Consider the following 24,518-nt stretch of genomic DNA (forward strand, 5'->3'; position numbering starts at 1 on the left):
CTGCTCTTGTGCTAAGAACTTACGTTACCTCCCTGCCTGAGCTCTCCAAATGTGCAGGGCCCCCTTCCCTAGCTGTGCATAGCTCTGCTTTCAGTTTTATCAATATAATGTGTGACATGACCCTAATGTCCTGTGGTGGTGGGGTGGGGGAGGTTTTTTTGATCTCGCTTTATAAAGTTTAGAAGTGTTAGGGATACTTAAGAGACCTGTCTGGAGTCATAACGCAAGCATGTAATTTACAAAGCTATCTCCTAGTACCCACCTGGAGCCATGTATAGTGACTGCAGTATTATTGACCATATTCCCTATGTTCTGTTTTGTAACTGGTGGTTTGTACTACTTAATTCCTTCTGTCTTTTTCACCCAGCCTCCTAAGCCCCTTCCCATCTGGCAACCTTCAGATTGTTCTCTGTGTCTATGAGTCTGTTTCTGAGGGGTTTATTTCTGGTTCATTTATTTTGTTCTTTAGATTCCACATATAAGTGAAATCACATGGTATTTGTTTTTCTCTGACTTACTTTACTTGGCATAAGACTCTCTAAGTTCATCCATGCTGTTGTAGTTGGTAAGGTTTTAGTTTTTATGTGGCTAAGTGATATTCCATTGTCCATATGGACCACAATTTCTTTTTCAACTCATCTGCTGATGGACACCTAGGTTGCTTCCAGAGCTTGGCTGTCGTAAATAACACTGCAGTGAACATAGGGTGCTTGTGTTCTTTCAAGTTAGTGTTTTGGATTCCTTTGGATAGATACCCAGAAGTGGAAATTGCTGGGCCATGGGACAGTTCCATTTTTTATTTTTGGAGGATACCCCATACTGCTGTGCGTGCGGCTGCACTGCTCTGCACTCTCACCAGCCACGCACGAGAGCTCCTTTCCCCACATCTTCCCGAGCACTCGCTGGCTCGTCGCTGGCAGCCCTGCTGGCAGGTGTGGGGCGGCTGTTCCTTCTCTGCCTCTTGCACCACAACCCCTTTCGTGGCCGCGGTCTCCTGCCCTGACTCAGAATGCATTCCCACCTGTGATGCTCTGCCCTCTGCTCTGCCTCTCTGCCTCTCTGCCTGTGCTTACGCACATTCTTTTGTTAAAAGGTTTTCTTTATTCTTAGAGGGGAAGGGACAAGAAGAGTAAAATGTCGATGTGCAAGAGAAGCATCGATCGGTTGCGTATTTTCATTATCACCACCCCCCTGCGACCCTGTTTCTGGGAGATTCTGTTCCTGTCCCTCCATCTTCTGCTCCAGTCTACTGTATACCTGTTTATGCACGGTGTGTGCCTTCACTTGGAGTACAGAGAATGGGTGTTTTATCTCCCAAGAACCGGCCTGTGCCCCTTGGGGGCACCGTCACTCTCTGGAATGCACGGTTCAAAGGGAGGCAGCACTTCCATGGCACCATCCTTCGTCAGATTTTTCAAAGCAGTAGGAGGGATATAGAAGCAATGTGTGCCTGTCTTACTTCAACATTGGGCTCATGGCCCTTGGAAGTCATGTGCTCTAGATAATAAAGCTGGTATGGGTGAGTGCCAGTTCTCAGAGTGGCATCTCATAAAAGCTAGGGAGGTGAGAGGAGGGGATGCAGGCCCTTGATGCCTGGTGACAGTCATGCCTGCGACTACAGACCCACCTGGTACCTTTTTGTGAAAATATGACAGGACATGCAGAGAACTTTTTTAGTTTAATGTGAAGCCATTTTTTAAACTAGTTTATTTATTTCTAGAGAAAGAAAGGGAGGAGGAGAGGGAGAGAAGCATCAGTGTGTGATCCCATCCTGCACGCCTCCCACTGGGGACCTGGCCTGCAACCCAGGCATGTGCCCTGACTGGGAATCGAACCAGCATCTCCTGGGTTCACAGGCCAGTGCCCAATCCACTGAGCCATACCAGCCAGGGCTAATGTGAACCCCCTTTTAAAAAAAAATGCTAGTGAGGATCGCTTTTGTGCATTAGGTTTTTCATTATGGATGTCAAGTTCTATTTTAGTCTTCCAACACATAAAAACCCTTTAAAAATTTTAATAACAAATTTCATGTGGTAAAATACGCAGAGCATAAAATTTACCATTTTGACCATTTTTAAGTGTTAAAAACCTGTTGATATAAGTCAATTTCAAGAATCTGAAATAGAATATTGAAAAAATTTTATTTAAGCAACTTTTTATATATACATATACACACACAGATTAATTGTGAAACATTCTTTAACTGTACTGAGTCTTGAGTTGTTCATACTGGTAGTTTATACTTATGTTCAATAAGTATTTGAGTAAGTGAAAAAAATGGGTGAACATTGTTTTTCTAGTATGTCTTTCAGTAACTTTGGTCTTCTCATTTTCTTAGGTGGCCGTCAGACCCAAGAGCAAAGGACCCAGAGAAATGTAATAAATGTACCTGGGGAAAAACGTACTGAAAATGGGGTAAGCAACAGTAAATTATACTGAAATTTTCATAGATTTTAGTATATTTTAATGATTATGCTGTTACAGTTGTCCCGTTTTTTCCTCCCCTTTACACCCCTCTGTGCTGCACCCCCTCTCCTATCAGCGTTCGCCCCCCACCCCTTAGTTCATGTCCATGGTTGTAAGTATGAGTTCTTCGGCTTCTCCTTTTCCTATGCTGTGCTTGACCTCCCTCTGTCTTTTTTTATTTTGAAGATTTTACTTATTTATTTTTAGAGTGAGGGGAGACAGAGGGAGAGAAACATCAATGTGTGGTTGCCTCTCACTTGCCCCCTGCTGGGGATCTGGCCCACAGTGCAGCCATGTGCCCTGGCTGGGAATTGAACCAGTGACCCCTTGGTTCGCAGGCCGGCACTCAGTCCACTGAGCCACACCAGCTAGGGCTCCCCCTGCCTATTTTGTACCTACAAATTATGCTTCTTATTCCCTGTACCTTTTCTCCCATTCTTCCCCCACGACCCCTGATAACCCTCCATGTGATCTCTATTTCTGTGATTCTGTTCCTGTTCAAGTTGTTTGCTTTGCTTTTGTTTTTTATGTTCATTTGATAGTTTGTTTGTTTTCATTTTACTGTTCATAGTTTTGATCTTCTTTTTCCTAGATAAGTCCCTTTAACATTCCATATTATAAGGTCTCGGTAATGATGAACTCCTTTAACTTTACCTTGTCTGGGAAGCACTTTATCTGCCTTTCTATTATAAATGATAGCTTTGCTAATAGAGTCATCTCGAATGTAGGTCCTTGCCTTTCATAACTCTGAATACTTCTTTCCAGCCCCTTCTTGCCTGCAAGATCTCTTTTGAGAAATCAGCTAATAGTCTTATGGGAACTGCTTTGTAGGTAACTGTCTCCTTTCCTTTTGATGCTTTTAAGATTCTCAGGTTGCAGGTTCGATTCCCATTCAGGGACATTCCTGGGTTGCAGCCCAGGTCCCCAGTAGGGAGCGCTCAGGAGGCAACCACACATAGATGTTTCTCTCCCTCTTTTTCTCCCTCCCTTCCCCTCTCTCTAAAAAAAAAAAAAAATCAAATCTTTAAGAAAAAGATTCTCTCCTTATCTTTAATCTTGGGTGATATAATTATGTGCCTTAATGTGTTCCTCCTTGGAACACATTTCTTTGGGACTCTCTGAGCCTCCTGGACTTTCTGGAAGTCTATTTCCTTTGCCAGATTGGGGAAGTTTTCTTTCATTATTTTTTCAAATAAGTTTTCAATTGCTTGCTCTTCCTCTTCTCCTTCTGGCACCCCTATGATTTGAATGTTGAAACATTTAGTCTTAGAGATTCCTAAGCCTGTCCTCACTTTTTAAAAAAAGATTTTATTTATTTATCTTTAGAGGGGAAGAGAAGGAGAGAGGAAGAGAAACATCAATGTATGGTTGCCTCCCATGCGTGCCCCTCTGGGAACTGGCCTGCAACCCAGGCATGTGCCCCGACTGGGAATTGAACCGCAATCCTCTGGTTTGCAGGCCTGCGCTCAATCCACCAAGCTACACCAGCCCGGGCTGTCCTCACTCTTTGAATTCTTGTTTCTTCATTCTGTTCTAGCTGAATGTTTGTTTCATCCTTCTGTTCCAAAACATTGGTTTGAGTCCCAGTTTCCTTCCCTTCACTGTTGGTTCCCTATATATTTTTCTTTATTTCATTTTTCATAGCCTTCACTTCTTCCTCTATTTTTCATCTGTACTCAGTCATTTCTGTGAGCATCCTGATTACCAGTGTTTTGAACACTGCATCTAATAGGTTGGCTGTCTCCTTATTGCTTAACCCTTTTTCTGGAGTTTTGTTCTTTCATTTGGGCCATACTTATTTCTCTCAGCACACCTGTTATGTTGTATGGGGTGGAGCCTTAGATATTCACAGGGCAATTGATGTCACTGCATTGTGGTGCTGTATGTCGGGGAGGGTCCGAGGGGGAGCAGTCCTGCTTGCTTGGCTCTCGACTGGCTCTCAGTGACCTGGCACCACTACCCAGAAGCAAATTGGGCCCTTCTGGTGCTGATTCCTGCGAGGGTGGGTTTGTGTATGTTCTAGGACCCCGTGGGTCTCTCCCATGAACTGTCCTGTGAGGTTCCAGTTTCTCCCACCGCTGCAACCCCCACAGGTTTTTACAGCAAGAGGTTCTGAGGCTTTATTTCCTTGTGCTGGAACCCTGGGTTGAGTGGTCTGTCTCACTCCCCAGTTATTCCTCCTGATTTTTCTGCACACAAAGGTGGGACTGCCCACCAGCTGCCACCTTGTCGTGAGTCCTGGCCCCCCCACGCCCCCACCCCCCACTTCCCTTTTCAGTTCCTCCTACTGGTCTGGATGAATGTTTCTTGTTTACATCCTTGGTTGTCGGACTTGCATACAGTTCATTTTCTGGCAGTTCTAGTTGGTTTTTGTTTTTAAATTTGTTGTCCTTTTGGTTGTGCGAGGAGCCACACCTATGCCTCCATCCTAGCTGCTAGTCAGATTATGTTGAAATTATTTAAATGATTTTTACAAGTACTAGTTTTGGTTACATTTTATTTTTAAAGAATTATTTTTTACTAGAAATTATCATTTCTGTTGACTATTTCAAAATTTTTGTGAAGTTATGGAGAGGCAGTCACTGAGTGGGCTCACCGGTCCACACTCAGTCTGTGCGTTGGGTGGCCTTGCACAGAGCCGTGCCCTCCATGTGCGTCCTGGAGCAGCAGCCTGGCACCGCCATGTGTGTGGCCCTAGACCATCCCCTGGCAGCTGGTGGACTCAGCTTCTAGGCTGAGGTGAGCAGGCAGCCTGGCTTTGTATTTTCCGTGTTGGTGTCTTGACCTTTCTGCCCCACTTGGAAAGACACCTGGCCAGAGGGCCGATGCCCTCTTTACAGCTGTGTGCAGGAGGGAGCCTCCCTTTGTCCCAGGGTGTCGCGTTGGAGACAGGGCCAGCGCTGGTTACGAGTGAGGAAATGTGGAGGGGCTCTCCTTAAGAAATGCTGGTGTGTGTTAAAAGAAAGAGCAGGAGGGAAATTTTTCAACATAGCCTGGAAATTTTAGTAATAACTTTTCCAAATAATTTTAAAGCTAGAAAATTAGTTTCTTTTCTGGTTCTGCCACCACCTAGCTATGTAATCTTCTTCCTTAGTACAGTGCTTGGCACAGCCAGACGCTGGCGAAGAACATGGGTCTGGAGTGTGGAGGCCCAGAAGGTTGACCAAGTTTCATTGTCTCTCCACTTTCCAGCTTACTATGATTGAGTTGCTATTTGAGTTACTTCAAATAGCAGAAGTTGGGTACCATTCTGACTTTAAACGATATACTTAAATTTCTGTTTCTCTGCTGACCTACGTTAAACCCTATCTCGGGATCCTCCTCCCTCTAAGATGAGGATATTAAACAGCGCCCCCGTCCCCATCTCGCCATACTCTGTGTTGCCGAGGCTGGTGATATGTGTGCACTGTTATCTCACTACAATTAAGCCTTTTGTGCTTTGTCTGTAGGTTGGCTGTCGAGTTTAAACCGTGTAGTAGTGTTTGTTACTCTAGATTTTGCAGCTATCTACTGCAGAGCCAAGTGATATACTGGGTTATATTTCCTCTTCTCCGGTTCCAGTGTCCTGATCCTTGTGCCGCTCAGGAGAACTGTTGCCAATGTCGTCATGGATTCTCTTCTACCCTCCAGTTTCTTAAGGTCGTTCCTCATGTCCTCTTCTCCCGCCGTCCGACAAACTTGTCCGCTCAAATCCAGAGCCTCTGTGGGGTTCTGCTGGGTGTAGCTGCTTCGGAAAGTCTTGAGATAGAAAGACCCAGATGCTTTTGGTGGGACTCGTGTCATTTGGTCTGGCATTCCCCCATGGGGCTCTCCTGCCCTGCTGAGGGTGGGACCCCAGATTGGGAATCCCAGGCCACACGCACACAGTGCTACAAGTATCCAAACTAACCTGTCCAACTAAATTTGGCAGATTCTTTTGAACTATAAGGTTTCCCAGGACCTGAACGTCAAGGAGGGTGAAATAAACACCTAAAGTAGGGTTTGTGTTGAGGGGTGAGCACATGGGTGATAAAGGGAAGGGGCCTGGCGGAGCGGGGTCCGGGGGGCTCACAGGGAACGCCGAGGCCTGAGCTGACAAGCTCGTGGTCTTTTCTTCCCAATGGAGTTGTTCCTCGTTAAAATGGAGACAGTGTTTGTATTTCAAGATACGAAAATTAAATATGTTTGTAGCCTTTATGCGACTTGTAATTAGAGGCAGGTAGATAGCTAGTCTAGAGGCACAACCTCGTGCTGGAAGCATTACATCAAAGGTGTTACTGCATTTTATGGCACACACACCTGCCTCTTAAGCCTAATAATATATTATCTTTGTAAAACACTTTGTTGTCAAAAAACACTTTTTTGTGCAATTTTGAAGCTAATAAGATATTAAAAACCTCATTCTCCAAAAATGGTTTTGAGTATGCCCTGGCGGCAGAGTAACGGTGCGCGGAACCTTGCGGCCTTGTGGGTGGGCAGCGCCAAGAGCGGGCGAGCAGCAGCTGCAGAGCTGGGTGTGTGGGCTGCACTGCTGTGACTCATGCCTGTGGGCGCTGAGCCCAGAAGCTGGGGAAGTGCTGCTCTCTGAAAACGGCAGGTCAGTGAGTCCAGCCGTCTAGGAGGTGAGTGCCCAGGCCCCCACAGAAGTCTGGGGTGGGTCTGGAATATTCTCCTTAGGACTCTCTTTCCCTGCTGGGTTTGGGAACCCCAGGCCACATGCGTATGTCATACGCTTTCAAAACTTATTTGTCCAATAGCATTGTGAAGATCTGGTTCGACTTCGTGTTGTAAAGGCAGACTGACTGATTCTTACTGTATATGCATGCCTGTGTTGGGGTGTCCGAGACCACCCCCAGTGTCACTGATTTGCTGGGAGGACTGAACGGACTCAGGAGTAGTTGTCCTCTGGCTGTGACTTACTCCAGCGCCAAGATACAGAACAGGGGGAACACTGGAGAAGGTCAGGGCGACGTCCACAGGAAAGGGTCCCAGGCTCCTAGAGTCCTCTCCCAGGGAAGCCACACAGGATGCTCATTTCCTCCCGCAACACACGGTGACAACACATGTGAAACGACATCACCAGGGAAGCTCGCTGGAGGCCCAATGCCCACGGTTTCTGCTGGGAGCTGCTCACATAGGCAGTCTCTACCTGGGAAGCACCAGAATTCCAGACTCCCAGAAGGAAGGCAGGTGCCTAACACATCGTATTACTTGCACAGACAGTCCAGGTGCCACTCTTAATAGTGTAGGGAACAGTGGGGGCCCTCCCAAACCGAAGTTCCAGGGGCAGCCAGGGTCAGTCCTGCGTGCAGGCCTGTCAGCACAGTGGTCAGGGAACCCCGTCTCTCTTAGAGGTTCTGGAAACACTTTCTCCAGTTTCCTCAGCCAGCCAGGCTGAAACCTGAGTTGCTTTCTGGTTCAATCCGGTACATCCAGTAAGTTGCCAAGGTCATTTGATCCTGCCTCCGATTTTTTTTCTAAGAGCTTTATCGTTTTAGCTCTTGCATTTAGGTCTCTGATCCATTTTGAGTTATTTTTTGTGTATGGTGTGAAGTGGAGTCCAACTCCAGTCTGTTACATGCAAGTATACGGTTATCCCAGCACCACTCAGTGGAAGGACTGTTTTCTCCCCATTGAGTTGTCTGGGCCCCTTTGTTCAAGCAGTTGACCGTAACTGTGAGTGCTGTTTCTGGAAGCATTTGTTAATGGGGTCACTCAGTCCCCCTGTTGGCCATATGGTAGTCAGGATTCAACTGGCTACTGATCACCTCCCGGGCCAGGTAATATTTTGGTTGTCTAGAGAATAAGCTGCTAGACTCCCTCCAGGGTTGGGGAGAGGCCATCCAGACCCCACTGCATCTTCCGTGACTGTCCTATGGTCTCCCTGTACGAGATGCCCTCCACTTGCTGTCCCTTCCCAGAGTCACACCGCGGTGTCAGTTGTTGTCAGCCTTGTGGGTGTTCTGGGATGGGACTGGGCAGGGTCTGTCCACTGTTACTGTTTCTGGCTTGAGTTTGTGTCAGATCTACTAGGGGAGTTGCTTCTCGTCCATTCTCCTTCATGCTTGCTCCCCTCCTGTTGTCCCTGTTCTGGGGTTTTGTAGTATCTGATGTTGAAAGTCCTTTTGCTGTCATCTAGTGGAGTTTTGTTATTTAATGGGATTAGGATTAACTCTCCATTTTGAGCAGAATGGGGTGTGGATTTCTTTTACTTTCTCCTGTTGGGAATTGTTGAATTTACTGGTTCTGAGGATTGGTATCTACGACCAGTTCTTGAAAGTTCTCTACCTTCGCTACAGGTATTCTTCCATATGCTTTCTGTTTTCTTTTGGAACTTGGTGGAGCCACCTCACTTAGACGCTCTCCTTTTATTCTTTTGAAAACAGCCCTCCCCAGTTCATTTTGATGAGACCGACCGAAGATGCTGTGAAAGCCAGGTGTTCGGTGGCAGCTATTTGAAGTCTCCCTCAAATTGCACAGGGAGAGGGGGTTGAGGGTGTGTGTAGAAGCAGCCACATCGCAGTACAGGGTGACAAGTGTGGTGGCAGTGGAAGGAGGCACCGGAGCAACAGGACTGGGTTCGAGTCACTCACTGAGGTGGCGATCCGCTCGGAGGAAGAGCCTGGCACTCTGGCTGCAGAGTTGTGAATGCGCTGTTAACAGTGGGCAGGAAAAGCCAGGGCACAGGAAGGTGGGGGTGACGCTGAGGGGGAAGGGCTGCTGAGCTGATAGAGCTTCACCGTGCTGAGAGCCCAGACTTAACCTTGTAGGGCTTTAAGCAGGAGGAAGACCTCTTGGTGCCAGTGTGTGAGGAGGGTCGGGGGTGGGGGGTGGCAGGGAGACCACAGACAGGGAGCCGTGGGAGGCCATGGCTGGATGCACAGCAGAGCCCCAGCTGTGCGCGCGAACCTCCGAGAGGCGCACTTTCAAAGAAGATACTTGGACGTAAATACAAGCTTAAAAGTCATCCCATTTATCTGTAAACCACAATTTGAAAGAACGGTCCCTTGAGATGATAACATGATAAGAGAAATCAATATTAGCTAACAGACTGATCTTTCTTTACAGAAATCTTAAACATTGTACTTTATATGAGAACAGTGTTACTATCCAAGAAGAGAAATTCCTTTCAAGAAAAATGCTCAGATCTGTGGGGCTGGGCCTCCTCAGGAAGCCTTTGGTGCTGCCGGGCAGGTGACTTCGGTCTCTTGTGGTTTCTCGTAAGCATCCAAAAACAGTCACCTAGAATGCTCATTCTTCTCCTCATTGTATTTCTTTATTACGCTATGCTAGAACCAAATTATCGTTAGCTTCTGTGCTTCTAGATGGGGGAGATTAGTCCTTCCCTGGTAGGTTGGCCCATATGAAATTACTGGCATTGGACCATTTTTGATCTACAGAAACAGCATTTCCATGTGATTTGGAGTAGCAGTAACTCAGCACATGTTCACTTTTTTGATAGTGACATGATCCGTGGCTGTCAATCAGGGTTGATAATGTGTGCCTCTGGGGAGAAAAGTCGGGGAGGGTGGACCTTCTTGCGGTGGAGAGTGTCCAGCCTGCTGCCGTGGAGTGATGTGAGGCCCTGCCTCTGCTGCTGACCCCACGGGGACTCAGCCCTCTCTTCTGTAAAGCAAGCTGTGCTCCTCACAGCGCTTTGTGAGCGTCAGCTAAGGAAACCATGAACTCGGGTGTCTGTAAGTGGCTGACATTGTGTAGCAAGTGCTCATCGTATGTGGACTCTCTAAAACTCAGAATTTCTTTAAAAGCCTGAGATTCCCATCTCCTGGAAGTGATGCCAGGTCCTGAGTGTCAGAACAGTTGTATGAGAGATTCCTTAAAGAAGCAGGAAAAGCTTCAGGAAGCAGATGACACTGCGGCTAGATCTACAGGGTGGGTGGAGTTTAGAGAGCAGGGGACAGCACCGCAGACAGGGGAAAATGTGAGCAAAGATGCTGGCTCTGGAAGGCAGAGGCCAGCCCAGAAGTGCGAGCTGTCAGAAAGTGCCCTGAGCTGCAGCTGCTGGTACTGGAGGCAAGGTGGGCTCCAGTCAGAGATGACGCTAGAGCCCTGAGTAGCAGTGGGGAGTTTAGGGCGGAGGCCAAGGACAGAGGGAAAGGGAGGAATTTGGTTTTAGCCGTGCTGAGGTTGAAGTCCTGCAGGCAGGGCATCCTAACTAGATGTGAACTTGGCCACAGGAACTGGACCTAGGAACTGGACCTAGAACTCCCTCAGAGAGACCAGAGTGGCTCGGCTCGCCCATGGTCAGGGGTGCTCTCCATGGACACTGAGTACTAGGGGGAAGGAGGAGGACAAACTGCTGAACTAGAGCATGTCATCTCCTTGACACTGCAAACATAGGGCATTTATTATTTTCCCAAGTAGCGTCACAGCAACTTTCTGGTCTGCTGTCACTAGAGGCAAGGTTACTTGGTTGAGTATTAAAATCAGCGTATCTGGAGAAGGGCTGACATCTGCAGTGACCCATTCTTCCCCTGTCAGTGTTTATTGTTGACAAAGCACGGATTGTCTCTGTGTTGTTGGGGGTGATGACCAGATGCCGTGAGTAGCGAGCAATGGACGGCTGGATGCGAGCAGAGTCTTTGTGAGACTCCACAGTGAGTGTCGGCCAGTTCTCTAACACGCCTCCTGTCAAAAGGTGGAGCCTGTTCCCACCTCTCCCAGACTTAGTGACCTGGCTCCTAAACAGGGAGAAGGTGGAGAAAGTGACCCCAGGCGACTTCTGAGGCTAGTTCACAGAAAAGATGAAAGTGTCCCCATGCCCCTCGCGCTCTTTCTCTTGGGTCACTTGCTGTGGGGGAAGCTGCTGCCATGACGCAGGAATGCGCATGTGGGAAGGCCACGAGGCCCCCTGCAGCAGCTGGGTGGCCGTGGGAGCACACCGCCTTGGAGGCAGGTCCTCCAGCCCAGCAGGACTTTAGGGGACCGTAGCACAGGCTCACGTTGGGCTCACCGCACCAGAAATCTCAAGCTGAGACTGCCTGACTGAGCTGCTTCCGAATCTTTCACCCACAGAAGCTGTGAGCCAGAATAAACATTTGCTGTTGTTTTAAACTGCTCAGTTTTGTGTGATCCGATACTCAGCATAGAAAACTGGTCCATGTACGTGAGGGGCTGCTGATGCCCAAATCATCTCCACAGATACAAAATATGTGAATTAAGCCATGAGGGCGTGCTGTGCTGGTATGCATGATAAATGATACATAGTAGTTCTGGAAAATCCCACGTCGTGTCACGAACGCTCGTTCCACGTGGCCGGGGGAGGGAAAGAAGGCTTCCCAGTGGATGTTGTTGGTTGAGGGGAGGGGTGCGGTGCAGCAGTTCTTTGGGATGGCTTCGAAAGGTTAGTTTTTCCTTTGGCATCATTCACTGCTTTTTCCACTTTGAAGGAGATTACACTCAAAGTATACAGCCCAGGAACGCTTTTTTCGGGTGATGAAAGCTAAACAAGAGAGTACTTCAAGGCAGGCAGAGGTGGCCTGGGTGCACAAGGACCAGAGGGCCGTAGAAGACATCCTCTCCTCGTCCCTGGGCACACCGTCTGCACCTGTTCAAGTGTGACGCACACTCAGAGCCGTGCCATGTGTGAGGGGCATTTGCATTGTGTGAACCAGTGACTGTTCACTTGCCTGAAACTGTAATGTCCAAATACCACTCTTTAGAGAGCATTATTATTTAATGCGTTTCTGGATGAGTCATTATACCAAAAAAAGTTGTCTGGAAAGGGGCATGATTTTTCAAGAACCACAATAACGAAGAGGCGTTAACCGAACAGATGCTGTGCCAGGGGGTAGATCTGTTTGCACGGGTGGAGACCCTTGTTAGACTGTGGCGTGTACTGGGAAATACACTTGGTGTGTGTTGGCAGAGTGTTTCAATAGCACCTTAGATGTGTGTACAGCCAACTCTCCTTACTTTGGAAAGAATAAAAACCAACAAAAATGTATCACTAGTGGCTTAGGATGGAAGACGTGTATATTGAGTAATTATCTACAATGGTTTGTTTTGAGACACTTTATTATATGTTTTTAATAACTGAAATGCTGTAATACCAATTTCAAAATTATATTTAAAACATTACCCAAGGAGACAAAAGTACATTGATTAAAGCCGTGTCATTGCCCTGGCTGGTGTGGCTCAATGGATTGAGTGTGGGCCGGTGAACCACATGATCGAGGTTCAATTCCCAGTCAGGGCACATGCCTGGGTTGCAGGCCAGTTCCCAGCAGGGGACTCACGAGAGGCAACCATATATTGATGTTTCTCTCCTTCTCTCCTTCCCTTCCTCTCTAAAGATAAATAAATAAAATCTTTTTTTAAAAAAGCTGTGTCATTGACTGGCTTGTGATCTAAAGATTCCAACCATATTTTCAAGGGGGTTGTCATAGTTTCTTAGTGTCTCTTAAAACTCTAGTTCTTGTAGCTGTATTTCAGACATGCTGTATTTTCACAGCTTTATGACTCGTGCACGTCATTAGTGCAAATGAGACATTAACCTGGGAAATAGGCTTCCTTTTCATTTCTGATTTTTGGCAAATTGTGGGCTTAGCTTATTTATTGAAAACCTACTCAAAGTGCATGTGGGATTGACAGCTTAATTTTTATGCCTACTTTTTTCATTACTTATCAAAATACCATTTATGTGGAACCCTTTCTTTGCCAAGAGGTATACATTTTATTTAAAAAGAGGATGACCAAAATTTGAGCAAGTCTTGGCAATGATGTGGAGAAGCCAGGACTGTCACATTGCTCGTGGGAGTGTGAGATGCCTGGCCCCGTCGGTGAACAGTCTGGCTGTCTCTGTGCCCCTACCACATGGCCACCTATTCCCCTGTGGAAGACCCTAGAGAAACCAGACATTTGTCCACATGACTCCTGGTATGTGAATGTTCAAGATGCTTCATTCCTCACAGCTAAAAAGTGGGAACCACCCGAATGCCCTTCAGCAGATGAATGGAGAAGCAAAATGTGGTCTATCTGCACCCCCAATTGCCGCTCAGCCGTGGGAAGGAGGGAGTGCCAGTGCTGTGAGAGAAGCCAGACACAAAAAAGTCCACTCAGCAGGGTCCCTCCGGCGTGAAATCCCAGAGCAGTCTCACCCACAGCCCCGACAGGCCAGTGGTCAGGGGAGGGGCGAGCACAGTAGGGCACTCTCTGGGAGGGTGGAAATGTTTTCTGTCTCACCGGGGGCGGGGTCTACACTGAGCTGGAAAAGATGCTATTACCCAGGGAGTGTGGTTGGGCGTGGTGGGAAGATAAGGAAGTATTGAGTCACTTGTAAATCCATTCAACACTCCTGGATTGGAGGCTGTGGCCAGGTGCCGTGCCTGCCGGATGAGCTGGGACCTGCAGAGTCTAGAAGTCTTACTAGCTAGAGAGTCCCTGACGTGTAAGTTTTTTGTTAGGTTGGTATCGATATTTTGCATGTGAAAGTGTTGTATGTTAGAGATATCGAGTCTCTTACTATTTCTTCGAGTAGGTTTGTGGGAGTTTGGAGAAAGAAGAAGGTGATAGGACCAGAGAAGTGATTACTGCGTGTGGGCAGTGGGGCTTCTGTTTTCTCCGTCTGGGAAGGTGGAGAGTTGGCGAGACCTGGAGTCGGGTGGGCCATGTTTGTCATGGAGACCCGGGTGCTCTCATGGTTAGGCTGGAGAGCAGCAGGCCTCTCGCGGGGACCCAGAGGTCAAGAGCACTGGCCTGAGAAGGAGCCCTGAGCCCTGCAGGAGGAATGTCAGAGCCCATAGAGGGCTGGAGAAGTGTTCGCACAGGCCTGCTGGCTGTCACCAAGAGAACTTCTCTACTAATTCACTCGTCCTGGAAGTGGCTTGTTCTCCCTGTGACCTGGACTTGAACTCATCAGGTGACTCTCCTATAATGAAGGACCTCGATGTGCCCAAGGGAACAGGATTTGATTTTTTCTTATTAGATGCAATGAAAAGAAATGAGCAAGGAATTTAATCATCTGTTTGTTTGAACGTATTTGGTCGTGTTGAGAATCGAAGATTATTGATGTAGGGGAGTCTCCGCGAGGGGACTGCATGATAGGCCATGGTAAGAGGATCTAATTTGCAGAAGGTTTTTGTTTACTTAAACTCTGAGAAGGCGCTTCTTTTTGCTACATTTTCATTTCAAACAGTTAAGGGGATATGTACTAACATGTTACATATTTGTTGACTTACTAGTTTATGGTTGCTTGTGTTTTCATAAGCCATTTAAAATACAATTAAATTACACAAGTGAGTTTACTTGGAGATAATTCATTGAGCTGTACACTATGAGTTATACAGTTTTCTGTATGTCAGATCAACTTGCAAATAAAACTTTATTACATATATAAGATATAGTACCCAAGTTACTTAGGACAGCGTGGTGTATCCCAGTTTTGTGCTTAGAAATGCAGACGACACAGCGCACACACAGAGCTCTGTCTCATTCACAGGCACACACGTCAGACTGCCGGATTTCTCTTCTTTCCTCTTCACACTGTTATTCTAAGCCAGGTGGGGAGGGGGAACCAAACAGGTATCTTTTTGATGTTGTACCATTATGAAATTAATGTAAATTGAAAGATTTGCTGATTGGACATAGTTTTTAAGGAGTAGAAGTTCTGAAGATTTCAAAAAATGCCTTTCATTGTGATTGGAACATCTCAGGTGGAAATTAACAACCCTTTATTATAAATATAAAAACAGAAACTTTGGGAGTTTCTGATTGTTCTCTCTGGCATTTTTTTGAAGAGTAAACACATTTCTTTCAAATGGAAGTTTCTGTAACTTGGCTATTTACAATACTGGGTCCACATTGCTTGCTCAGGATTTTAGGAACACAGGGTAGGGGTTCTCATTAAGACTGTTGAACAAAGTCTGATTCCGTTTTCCAGGAGTCAAGAGTGCGCTCGAACACTGTCGAGTCGGGGGGCAGGGTTGGACCTCTGTTACGAGGATAATAGGGCGGTGGGAGGGCGGGAGGTACGATGAGCACAGACGCTCCCAAATGTCGGGGTGGAGGGCCAAGGAAGGACCGTGCGCCTGCGTGGTGAGTGGCACAGAGGTGGGCAGAGGAGCACAGGCCTGACCAGAGCTGGAGTCTCTTCTGTGCTCAGCCCGGGCCCCCGGCATGTCCCTTCCCCTTCCACACACGTTTCTGCTAGGAAGATGTGACACACGGGTAAACACATTAGCACAGTATTGCACGCGTGCAGGGTGTGCGTAGTGAAGAGTGTGCATATGTGGTGGTGCAGAACCAGGACTCTGCTTGTCACCCTGCCGCATGAGCTGTCTGAGCTTCCGTGCGTGTTTTTTCATCTGTGAGATGGGTATATGACAGCACCCACCTGACAGTGCTGTTAGGAGGCTTCAATAAGTTCATGAATGGAGAGCAGAGTTCTGTGCAAAGCACAGGATACACACAGTGAAAATGCTCCGTTTGGTTGTCATCCACAGAGAATAGGAGGATGCTGCCAAATTCCCCCCGTTACAGCTCCGCTGGCTATTACCTTGCTGTGTTCGTGTTCCGTGTATAATTCTGCCAGTCATGGGTCAGTCCTTGGTGTAGACCGCGTGTGGGTTTTAATGAGGCACTTGTGTTTTATAATCTTTGTATGTTTAGTTTCTTGAGGCGAGGTGGCGTGACATAACATTTGTCCTGAGATTTGTTTACCCTTGAACATTTGACATCCCAGTTACTCGGGTGCACCTGTTACCCAGCAGTGCAAAGAGGACCGCCACCTCAGCATATGTATGCAGAGCTTTGCGTGGTGCTGGGCCTCCTATGAAATGTGGAATCTGGTCCATTAGCAAAACCGTTACTTATATTTAACAAAATCACTCAACACTTAGGCAAGTTCTCATGAGAAAACAGGCTAATGTGTACTCTCCTGACTTCTATGGAGCCTATTTACTTCATTTTTTTTCTTTTTTAGATTTGAGAGAGAGAGGAAGAGGAGAGAGAGCACATCGATTTGTTGTTCCACTTACTTATACATTTACTGCTTCATTCTTTTATGGGCCTTCACCAAGGGTCAAACCCACAACTTGGCATGTTGAGACAACACTCTGACCAACTGAGCTACCCCACCAGGGCCCTGGGAACCTGTTTAAGACCTTTCCGTGTGTGCTTGCAACGCCAGGGAAGTCAGTTATGCGCAAAGGCACCCAGCCTGAGAGTGCTGTCATCTCTGCAGGTCGGGCATCCGCGTGTTGAGCTGACCCTCTCGGAGCTCCAGGATATGGCAGCCAGGCAGCAGCAGCAGATTGAAAATCAGCAGCAGATGTTGGTTGCCAAGGTAAGTTCTAAAGGCAGAGCGGAGAAGCTTTCGGAAAGAGAGTTCTTCAACCATCGCCAGAGGGTGGGCTGAGTACATTCTTGGCTAACACTTGTCAGTAAGCCCACGCCACAGGAGTCGGGAGCACCACGTCCCGTCATCTCCATCGAGATAGGAACTGCAGAGTGCTGCCACTCCTGAAGTGGGGGGGTGTCAGAGCAAGGGCCCCCGCCCCACTTCTGCGTGTGCACACACACGCACACACCAGGAGGTGGTTGGCCCTACCCCACGCAGATGAACCGTGCAGCAAGGATGTTTTTCCTGTCCTTCTCCCTGTGGGTGTCCTCAGCTGGTGGTGTCAGTTCCTTTGTGTCCTGGAGGAAGCCAGCCAGCCAGCCATGCTGCAGATGCCAGTTGCAGGCCCCAGAGCCTGTGCTGCTGAGTTGTCAGGCTTCCCTTGATACCACCTGGCAAGGCCCTTGTCTGGTGGGTTATGGCGGGGCATAGCTAGTGCTCACGCTGTAGACAAGTTCTGCATCTGTTGTTGAATCTCTGTAACTGCAGGATTAAAATCTTCCTAAATCATGGTTTCATCAAGGACTACACAGAACAGATCAGCCCCATCATGCACGCCTTCTGGAAACGATTCCAGGTTGCAATGACCGGAACTGCCCTGAAGCCGCTGTAATGAGAGCATGTGAACGTCACTGCCTGGGCTCTCACGGACTTTTCTTTAGAGAGATTTAAAAAAACTTTTTTTTTATTTCCCAGTTACCATTGATGTGCAATATGACATTAGTTTCTGGTGTGTACTATATACAACCTATGAAGTGATCGCCCCCAAAAATGTGATGCCCACCCGGCCCCATAGTTCTTACAGTATTACTGACTATATTCTCTGTGCTGTACTTTATATCCCTGTGTCTGCTTTTATAACTGGCAATTTGTGCTTCTTAACCTCTTCCCCTTTCCACTGGCCCCCCCGTTCCCTTTTAACCTGGCCGTCAGTCTGTTCTCTATATCTGTGAGTTTGTTTCTGTCAAGTTTGTTCATTTATTGTTTTTTATGTTCCATATATAAGGGAAATCTGTAGCTGTTCTTTTTATTTTAAGATTGTATTTATTTATTTTTAGACAGAGGGGAAGGGAGGGAGAAAGAGAGGAAGAGAAACATCAGTGTGTGATTGCCTTTCACGTGCCACCTACTGGGGACCCTGCCTACAACCCAGGCATGTGCCCTGACTGGGAATCGAACTGGCAACCCTTTGGTTCGCAGGCCATCACTCAGTCCACTGAGCCACACCAGCCAGGGCCATCCACTTCAGTTTTCAAAGTGAGCTGTTTCCCTCTTTCATCAGGAGCAGCGTCTACATTTTCTGAAGCAGCAGGAGCGCCATCAGCAGCAGTCTGTTTCTGAAAATGAGAAGCTCCAGAAACTAAAGGAGCGCGTGGAAGCCCAGGAGAACAAGCTGAAGAAAATCCGTGCCATGAGAGGACAAGTGGACTACAGCAAAATCATGAATGGCAGCCTGTGTGAGCACCGCAGCCCACTCCCACCCACGTGTCGAGGAGGCGACACGGAGCCCAGCCTCCAGTTGCACATCAGGGTCAGATCTGGTATAGAAAGTGCCCAGAGGCCGGCTGCATCCCCTGCATGGGACAGGAGCTGGGCTAGGGCAGGTTATCGCAGAAGGTCCCCCAACGGTGTGATAGGAGGGGCCCGGCTATGTCTGTGACGGCTGCCCGGCTGCCCGTGGTGTTGCCGCTCACCTTGTCGTATGGGGCTGTGGTGGTTACACAGCCCGAATGTGGTCTGTGGTTGAGATAAGCCATGCAGATGCTCCCTTTTTGTTTCTGTTGTTGACCCGGTCAGTGCCTGCTTGGTGTGACAGTGGTGACAGAGCCTGGCCTCTTGCTGCAGTGAGGCTCCCGAGTGACTGGACCCAGCCTGCTTTGGGACTGATTGCCTGGGTCACAGAAGTCTCACTCATGAGTGCAGACACAGTTGTTTGTCGCACATTCCGGTGTTTAGGGTTGTGCACACCACAGTCTTCCCTCCCAGGCTGGCCTACGGGGACGGTGCTGGAATGGAGTTAGATGTGTGGACGTGATGAAGGTACCAACCAGAAAATAAGAAAACTGCCTGACAGAGAAACACCAGCTGAGGGACGTGTTTTCTCTTTTGGTGGTGTATTACAGCTGCGGAGATAGAGAGGTTCAGTGCCATGTTCCAGGAGAAGAAGCAGGAAGTGCAGACGGCAATTCTGAGAGTTGACCAGCTCAGCCAGCAGCTGGAAGACCTGAAGAAGGGGAAGCTGAACGGGTTCCAGCCCTACAGTGGCAAGCTGGCGGGGCCGGCGGCTGTGGAGTTAAAGAGACTATACCAGGAGCTGCAGGTAACTTCCTCTGGGCCTGGCCTTCAAGCTGCTTCCTAGTGGGCACTGGGAACCAGGGGCTGGAGACAAGCTCGTGGACTCGGGTGTGATGGTGGCACCAGATGTAGTCAGTACAAAAGAATGTTTAAAATAGCTCGGAGATAGAATTCACATCGCATACAATTTACCCACGTGAAGTACAAAGTAGTGATTTTACTGACTTCCCAGAATTCCCCACCTACCACCACAGTCCATTTTAGAACATCTCGTCACCCCCAGGTAGAGCCCGAGTCTCTTAGCCGTCCCTCAGACCCCACCCGGGGCCCCTGAGCAGTCACAAACCCCTTCCTGGGTCAGCAGATCTCCTCTCTGGGCGTTTCCTGTGTGTGGGCTCGTGCCACGTGGAGTTCTTTGGGCCTGGCTTATTTACTGGGTGTTTTCAGTTCAGAGATTCAACACAGAATTTGATTGGCAATATAGTGAACTAGTGAAGTATTGAGCTTTGGGTGATATTTAAGGTGTCTGCGCACACTGCTGCGATGAGACAGGGGCCTGTTGTTAAGTCCGAAGCTCGGCAGGAGCTGCTGTGACAGAGCACTGCAGACAGAGGCTCCACCACGGACACTCAGCTCCCCCAGCTCTGCAGGCTGGGGGTCAAGATCAGGGTGCTGGCAGGTTCGGTTCTGGGGGGTCTGCTTCCTGGCTTGGAGATGGCCACCTCCGCACTGTGCCTCACAGCTCTGGTCTCTGTTCCTCTTCTGAAAAGGACACTTACAAGAAGAGCCCCACCATGGGGTCCCATCCTGACGACCTCATCCAAGTCCACGCCCCAGTCCGGTGGTCATGGTCCCTACAGTCATTGGTGCCCGTCCTTCCGTATGCCTAGAAAAGGACGTGTTTGCAAATGTGCACCCTCTTTTGGTTCCATCAGAAACGTGCTTTGGTTTCATCTGTGCTGCACCCGTAAATGTTCCCAGTGGGTGTGTGTAAACACGTGTGAGAACTCAGTTCTTTCTTCTTTTTTTCAGTGTGTCCCTGGTAACAAGAATTTGACTGTTTAATTAATGCAAATCATAAAAGTTGTATTTTCTGTTTTGTAGATTCGTAACCAGCTTAACCAGGAACAGAATTCAAAACTGCAGCAGCAGAAGGAACTTTTAAATAAGCGGAACATGGAGGTTGCCATGATGGACAAGCGCATCAGCGAGCTGCGCGAGCGTCTCTACGGCAAGAAAATCCAGGCATGTCGGGGAGAGAGAGTTTCTGTGAGATGAGCTCCCGCAGTTGCTTCCACCCCAAACTGCATGTCTTCACTGCAATGGCGTTTTCCCCGTCTGCCCAGATGGCAGAACGTAAATTGGCCCTAACCCTGAAAAACCACAGTAGAAGACAGTGCTCTTGGGCATTTGTTTTCTACTGTCTGGAATCAGGGCCACCCCATGGGCAGCCATAGGCGGTTCCTGGCCCTCTGCTTGTGTGGCTCTGCAGTCACAGCACTCTGCCGTTTTAAGCGGTTTTAAGCTGGGTCACAGGGGGAATTCCTTGACCTTGTATGGCCTCGTGTCCTTACCGTAAACTGATTTGTCTTACCTGCCCAAGAATCAGCTTTGATGTTTCTTTTTAGAGAGGAGAAGGAAGGTAGAGAGACAGGGAGAGAAACATCAGTGTGTCGTTGCCTCTCATGTGCCTCCTACTGGGAACCTGGCCCACAACCCAAGCATGTGCCCTGACTGGGAATCGAACTGGCGACCCTTTGGTTCCCAGGCCAGCACTCAATCCACTGAGCCACACCAGCCAGGGTGGGCTTTGTAAACTTTTGAGCAGAGTTCTATTTAAAGTGGTTAGTGCTTTTAAAAAAATCTTTATTTGGTACTTTGAATTTCAAAGGTAATAAGTACTCATTGAAAAAAGTTAAAACATTACAGAGATATTTAAAGAAAAATGGGACAGTCTCTTCCACCTTGTGCTCACTTTTTGAGGGATGATAGTTATTCATTGTTCCAGTCTTTTGCTTAATACAGACAGGAGGTATTTAATTTTTAATTGAAATGGAATTATAGGAGTTACATCGTTCTTACTGTTCTGAACCCAGCCTTTTCTTTAGCTGCAGCCGAGGTACCTTTCCAGGTCATTGCCTCATCTCTTCTGTCACTTGCGTATAACACCCCATGTCCGAGGCCTGTGGCCCCATTGCCACCCCTGCTGTCGAGCGGGTGTCCCCAAGTCTTGCTGTTGCTCTCAGTGCTTCTGTGTGCACATGCAAGGCCGAGACTTGTGCACGGTCAGTCAGGGACTGCTGTGCACTTGGGCTAGACGTGTTTCTCCCCCTCCCCCATGGCTGGTGCTCAGGGTTGGAGGGAAGCAGTGCCTGAGCCAGGGCTGGTTGGCGCTCTGCCACTGGGGGTGGAGCATGGAGCAGGCCACCTGGCTAGCTGGGACAGGACTCCCCAGGTCTCCTGTCCATGCTCAGCAAGTGGGCTTCTGTGGTTTGACAAGTGTCCTTGTCAGCTCCTGCTGCTCTGAAGGCAGCTCTCAGGAGGGGAGGTGTCGGCTTCTGGGCCTTTGCCTGGTGGGGTGGGGTCCGAAGGTGCTAGAGAAGGAAGGGGACTGCCGGTTCTGGGGCTGTGTTAATTAGTGGTCTTGGGTGGAAAGTCTCTTGTTTATAAGTCTGTTGTTTTTTTTAACCAAAGAGCTCAGAGGTCAGTGGTTAACCTGTAAACTCCGTGATCTCAGGTCACGGTTTTCCTCTTGACTTCGATGAGCAGCACAGAGGCCACGAGAGGACCCGTGCACAGTCTTCGTGCCTGCGTCTGTGGCATCGCTCTGTCTGGTATATCAGGCGGGTTCTCCGGGGAAGCAGAACCAAAGGATGGCCCTGGCCAATGTGGCTCAGTTGGTTGGAGTATCGTGCTATAAACTGAAAGGTCGCAGGTTCAGTTCCCAGTCAGGGCACTTGGCTGGGTTGTGGGTTTAGTCCCTGGTCAGAGTGCACACAAGGGGCAGCCAACTGTTGTTTCTCTTGTACACGGATGTTTCCCTCCCTCTCCCTCCCTTCCCCTCTCTCTGAAATCAATAAGCATGTCTGCAGGTGAGGATTAAGAAGAAAAAAAGAACCAGTCGGAGTTTGTGTTGGGGAAGAGACCAATGGACTAATTCTAGCGAATGGGACCGTGTGGTTTTGGAGGCGGCTGCCTGGAGCCCCAGGGGCCTGACGCCACAGGCAGCGCTCGCTCTTCCTCAGAGGGCCGCACTCCTTCTGGTTTTTAATGCACAAGTTGAGCTTTTGTTGTTTACTTATTTTTTTCATCTTCACTTGAAGATATGTTTATTGATTTTAGAGAGGAGGAGGGGAGAGAGAAAAACATTCACACCCTGACAGAGGGTCAAACCTGCATCCTTTGGGTGCACAGCACAGCGCTCCGACCTCCACCGACCAGGCCACCTGGGCCTGTTTCTACTTGTTCTTGCATTGGCGAGAACTCATGTCAGGCTTTTTCTCCCAAGGCCCTTAACTGATTGGATGTGGCCCACCCACATCATGGAGGGCAGTCTGCTTTAGAGTCTGTTGATTTACATGTTCATCTCATTCATTAATATCCTCACAGCAACATTTATCTAGATGCGTTTGTCCAAATGTCGGGGTGCTGTGCATGGTCTAGCCACAGTAACTCAGAAAATCAACCATCGCCATCACAAACAGCTAGATAAATGTCATTTTCCACTCGATGCCTCCAGGGCTCTCTCCTGGAAGAAGTAGTGCTCCTACAGAGATCTGTCACTACCCACAGGTCCCAGGCACCTCTCAACATCTGTCAAAGCATGGACCCTCTCCCCAAAATGACATGCTCCAGCATGCGGAACTTTGCAAACAGTTGTAGGAGGTTAAAGGTTTCTTGAGGGGACCCTTGAGGAGACCCCCAGTGGTTCTCTAGTTGCATCGCCCAGCAGACTCCGTCTCTGCGGAGTGCCATTGTGGGACAGCGTCACTGGCTGTGGCCGGTGTCCTTGCTGAGCATGAACAGCACAGCTGCCCTCAGGGAGCTGGTCAGAGCCTCACCTGGTTCTAGGGCCTGCCCCTCAGGCCTCACAACAGGCCTGATCCCGACTTCCCAGATGTGGTCACAGAGGTTCAGGGAGGTCAGGGCACTTGCTCAAGGCTGCGCAGCAAGTACGTGGCAGAGCAGGATTTGGAGCCAGACTCGGGGCCCAGGCTTTGCCTGCTGCTTCTGCAGAAGGAGACATCCCCGTGGGGAGAGGCCTCCCCAGGTGGTGGTGTCCTGGGGAGCAGACCTGGTGTGTGTGCAGCCGCCACAGGACAGGGGTGGTCAGAGAGCGTTGCCCACGGGACCAGAGGGTGAGACCCTTCGTAACTCCCCGTTTAGACGCCCATCTTCCAGGCGGACAGAGCTGCCTCCGTGCAGGTCAGTGAGTGAGCGGCTCAGACTGGGGATGTTAACTCTCGTTTCTTCCCGTTTTGTAGCTGAGCCGTGTGAATGGCGCATCATCGCCACAGTCTCCCCTGAGCGCCCCCGGCAGGGTTGCCGCAGTGGGGCCTTACATCCAGGTCCCCAGCACTGGCAGCTACTCAGCCCCAGGGGACCCCGTAAAGCCCCAGTCTCTCACTGGGGCCACCCATGGAAGGTCCAAACCTGGTAAGTGGCCAGACCCTCCTCCTGGGAAGGGAGTGGGAAGGGGAGCTGTGGGGCAGGACTTTGGAGGGGTCCCTTGGGCACCCTCAGTCTCCCCTGAGGCACTGTGTCTTCTGGGCACCTTTGGGAGCTGTGTGCTACCACCGTGACCATGTACAAACAGAGCACTGTGGCTGGTCGCTCCTTTCCCCACTCAGCTTGTCCTCGTGGATCAGAAAGTCCACAGACGGTCGTGGCGACCTCGGCCCACTGACATGCAATGGGACGGGCCTTGGGGCTCCAGCGTGGTGCTGGTGTGCCGCCACCCCGAAGGGGCGCCGTGTGTTGCTGGCGGGCCTGGTGCACAGCTCCGGTCCTCTTCAGCACTGCTCAGTCAGCAGTCAGTCTGCTTTCTAAACCGAGAAAGCCCTGCCTCTCCTGTGCAGACTTGAAGGAGGGGCCCCGTGAGCACATGTGTCCCTTCACCAGACGGGGCGGGGTCTGAGCTGTGCTGGCACAGTGAGGTGGTTTTGGTTTTCTTTCTCCCAAATTGAGATGATTTCCTGAGTTCATTGTGAGGCTTTTGATTTTATCTTCAGTACAAGTATCTCCATACCTAAAGATAATTGTCCCTTTATAATAAAAATAAATGATCTTTCTCCTATACCTCTTGTCTCATCCTAAAGAAGATTCTTGATCCCTTCTTGGTCCTTCTGTGGCTAATTCCCATAAAACCTTTATTTTACATGGGATTTCTGGAGCCCCTGGGTGGCCGTGCTCCCTGTGA

The 24,518-nt window shown here is 49.0% G+C and overlaps 1 protein-coding gene across 2 annotated transcripts in view; it reads left to right on the plus strand.

Annotated features, from left to right (window-relative positions):
- Window positions 1–24,518, plus strand: part of PPP1R13B (protein phosphatase 1 regulatory subunit 13B) — a 76,852-nt gene that overhangs the window by 43,761 nt on the left and 8,573 nt on the right. For both annotated transcript variants that reach the window (XM_037047614.1, XM_037047625.1), the window contains 6 exons: window positions 2,339–2,415; window positions 16,649–16,750; window positions 18,087–18,261; window positions 18,928–19,124; window positions 20,204–20,344; window positions 23,584–23,755. In XM_037047614.1, the coding sequence (XP_036903509.1) occupies window positions 2,339–2,415; window positions 16,649–16,750; window positions 18,087–18,261; window positions 18,928–19,124; window positions 20,204–20,344; window positions 23,584–23,755 (864 nt within the window). The remainder of the gene's footprint in view (window positions 1–2,338; window positions 2,416–16,648; window positions 16,751–18,086; window positions 18,262–18,927; window positions 19,125–20,203; window positions 20,345–23,583; window positions 23,756–24,518) is intronic.

Source organism: Sturnira hondurensis, unplaced genomic scaffold (genome assembly GCF_014824575.4).
Source record: "Sturnira hondurensis isolate 20B ecotype Veracruz unplaced genomic scaffold, ASM1482457v3 Scaffold0000780, whole genome shotgun sequence".
Taxonomy (NCBI): domain Eukaryota; kingdom Metazoa; phylum Chordata; class Mammalia; order Chiroptera; family Phyllostomidae; genus Sturnira; species Sturnira hondurensis.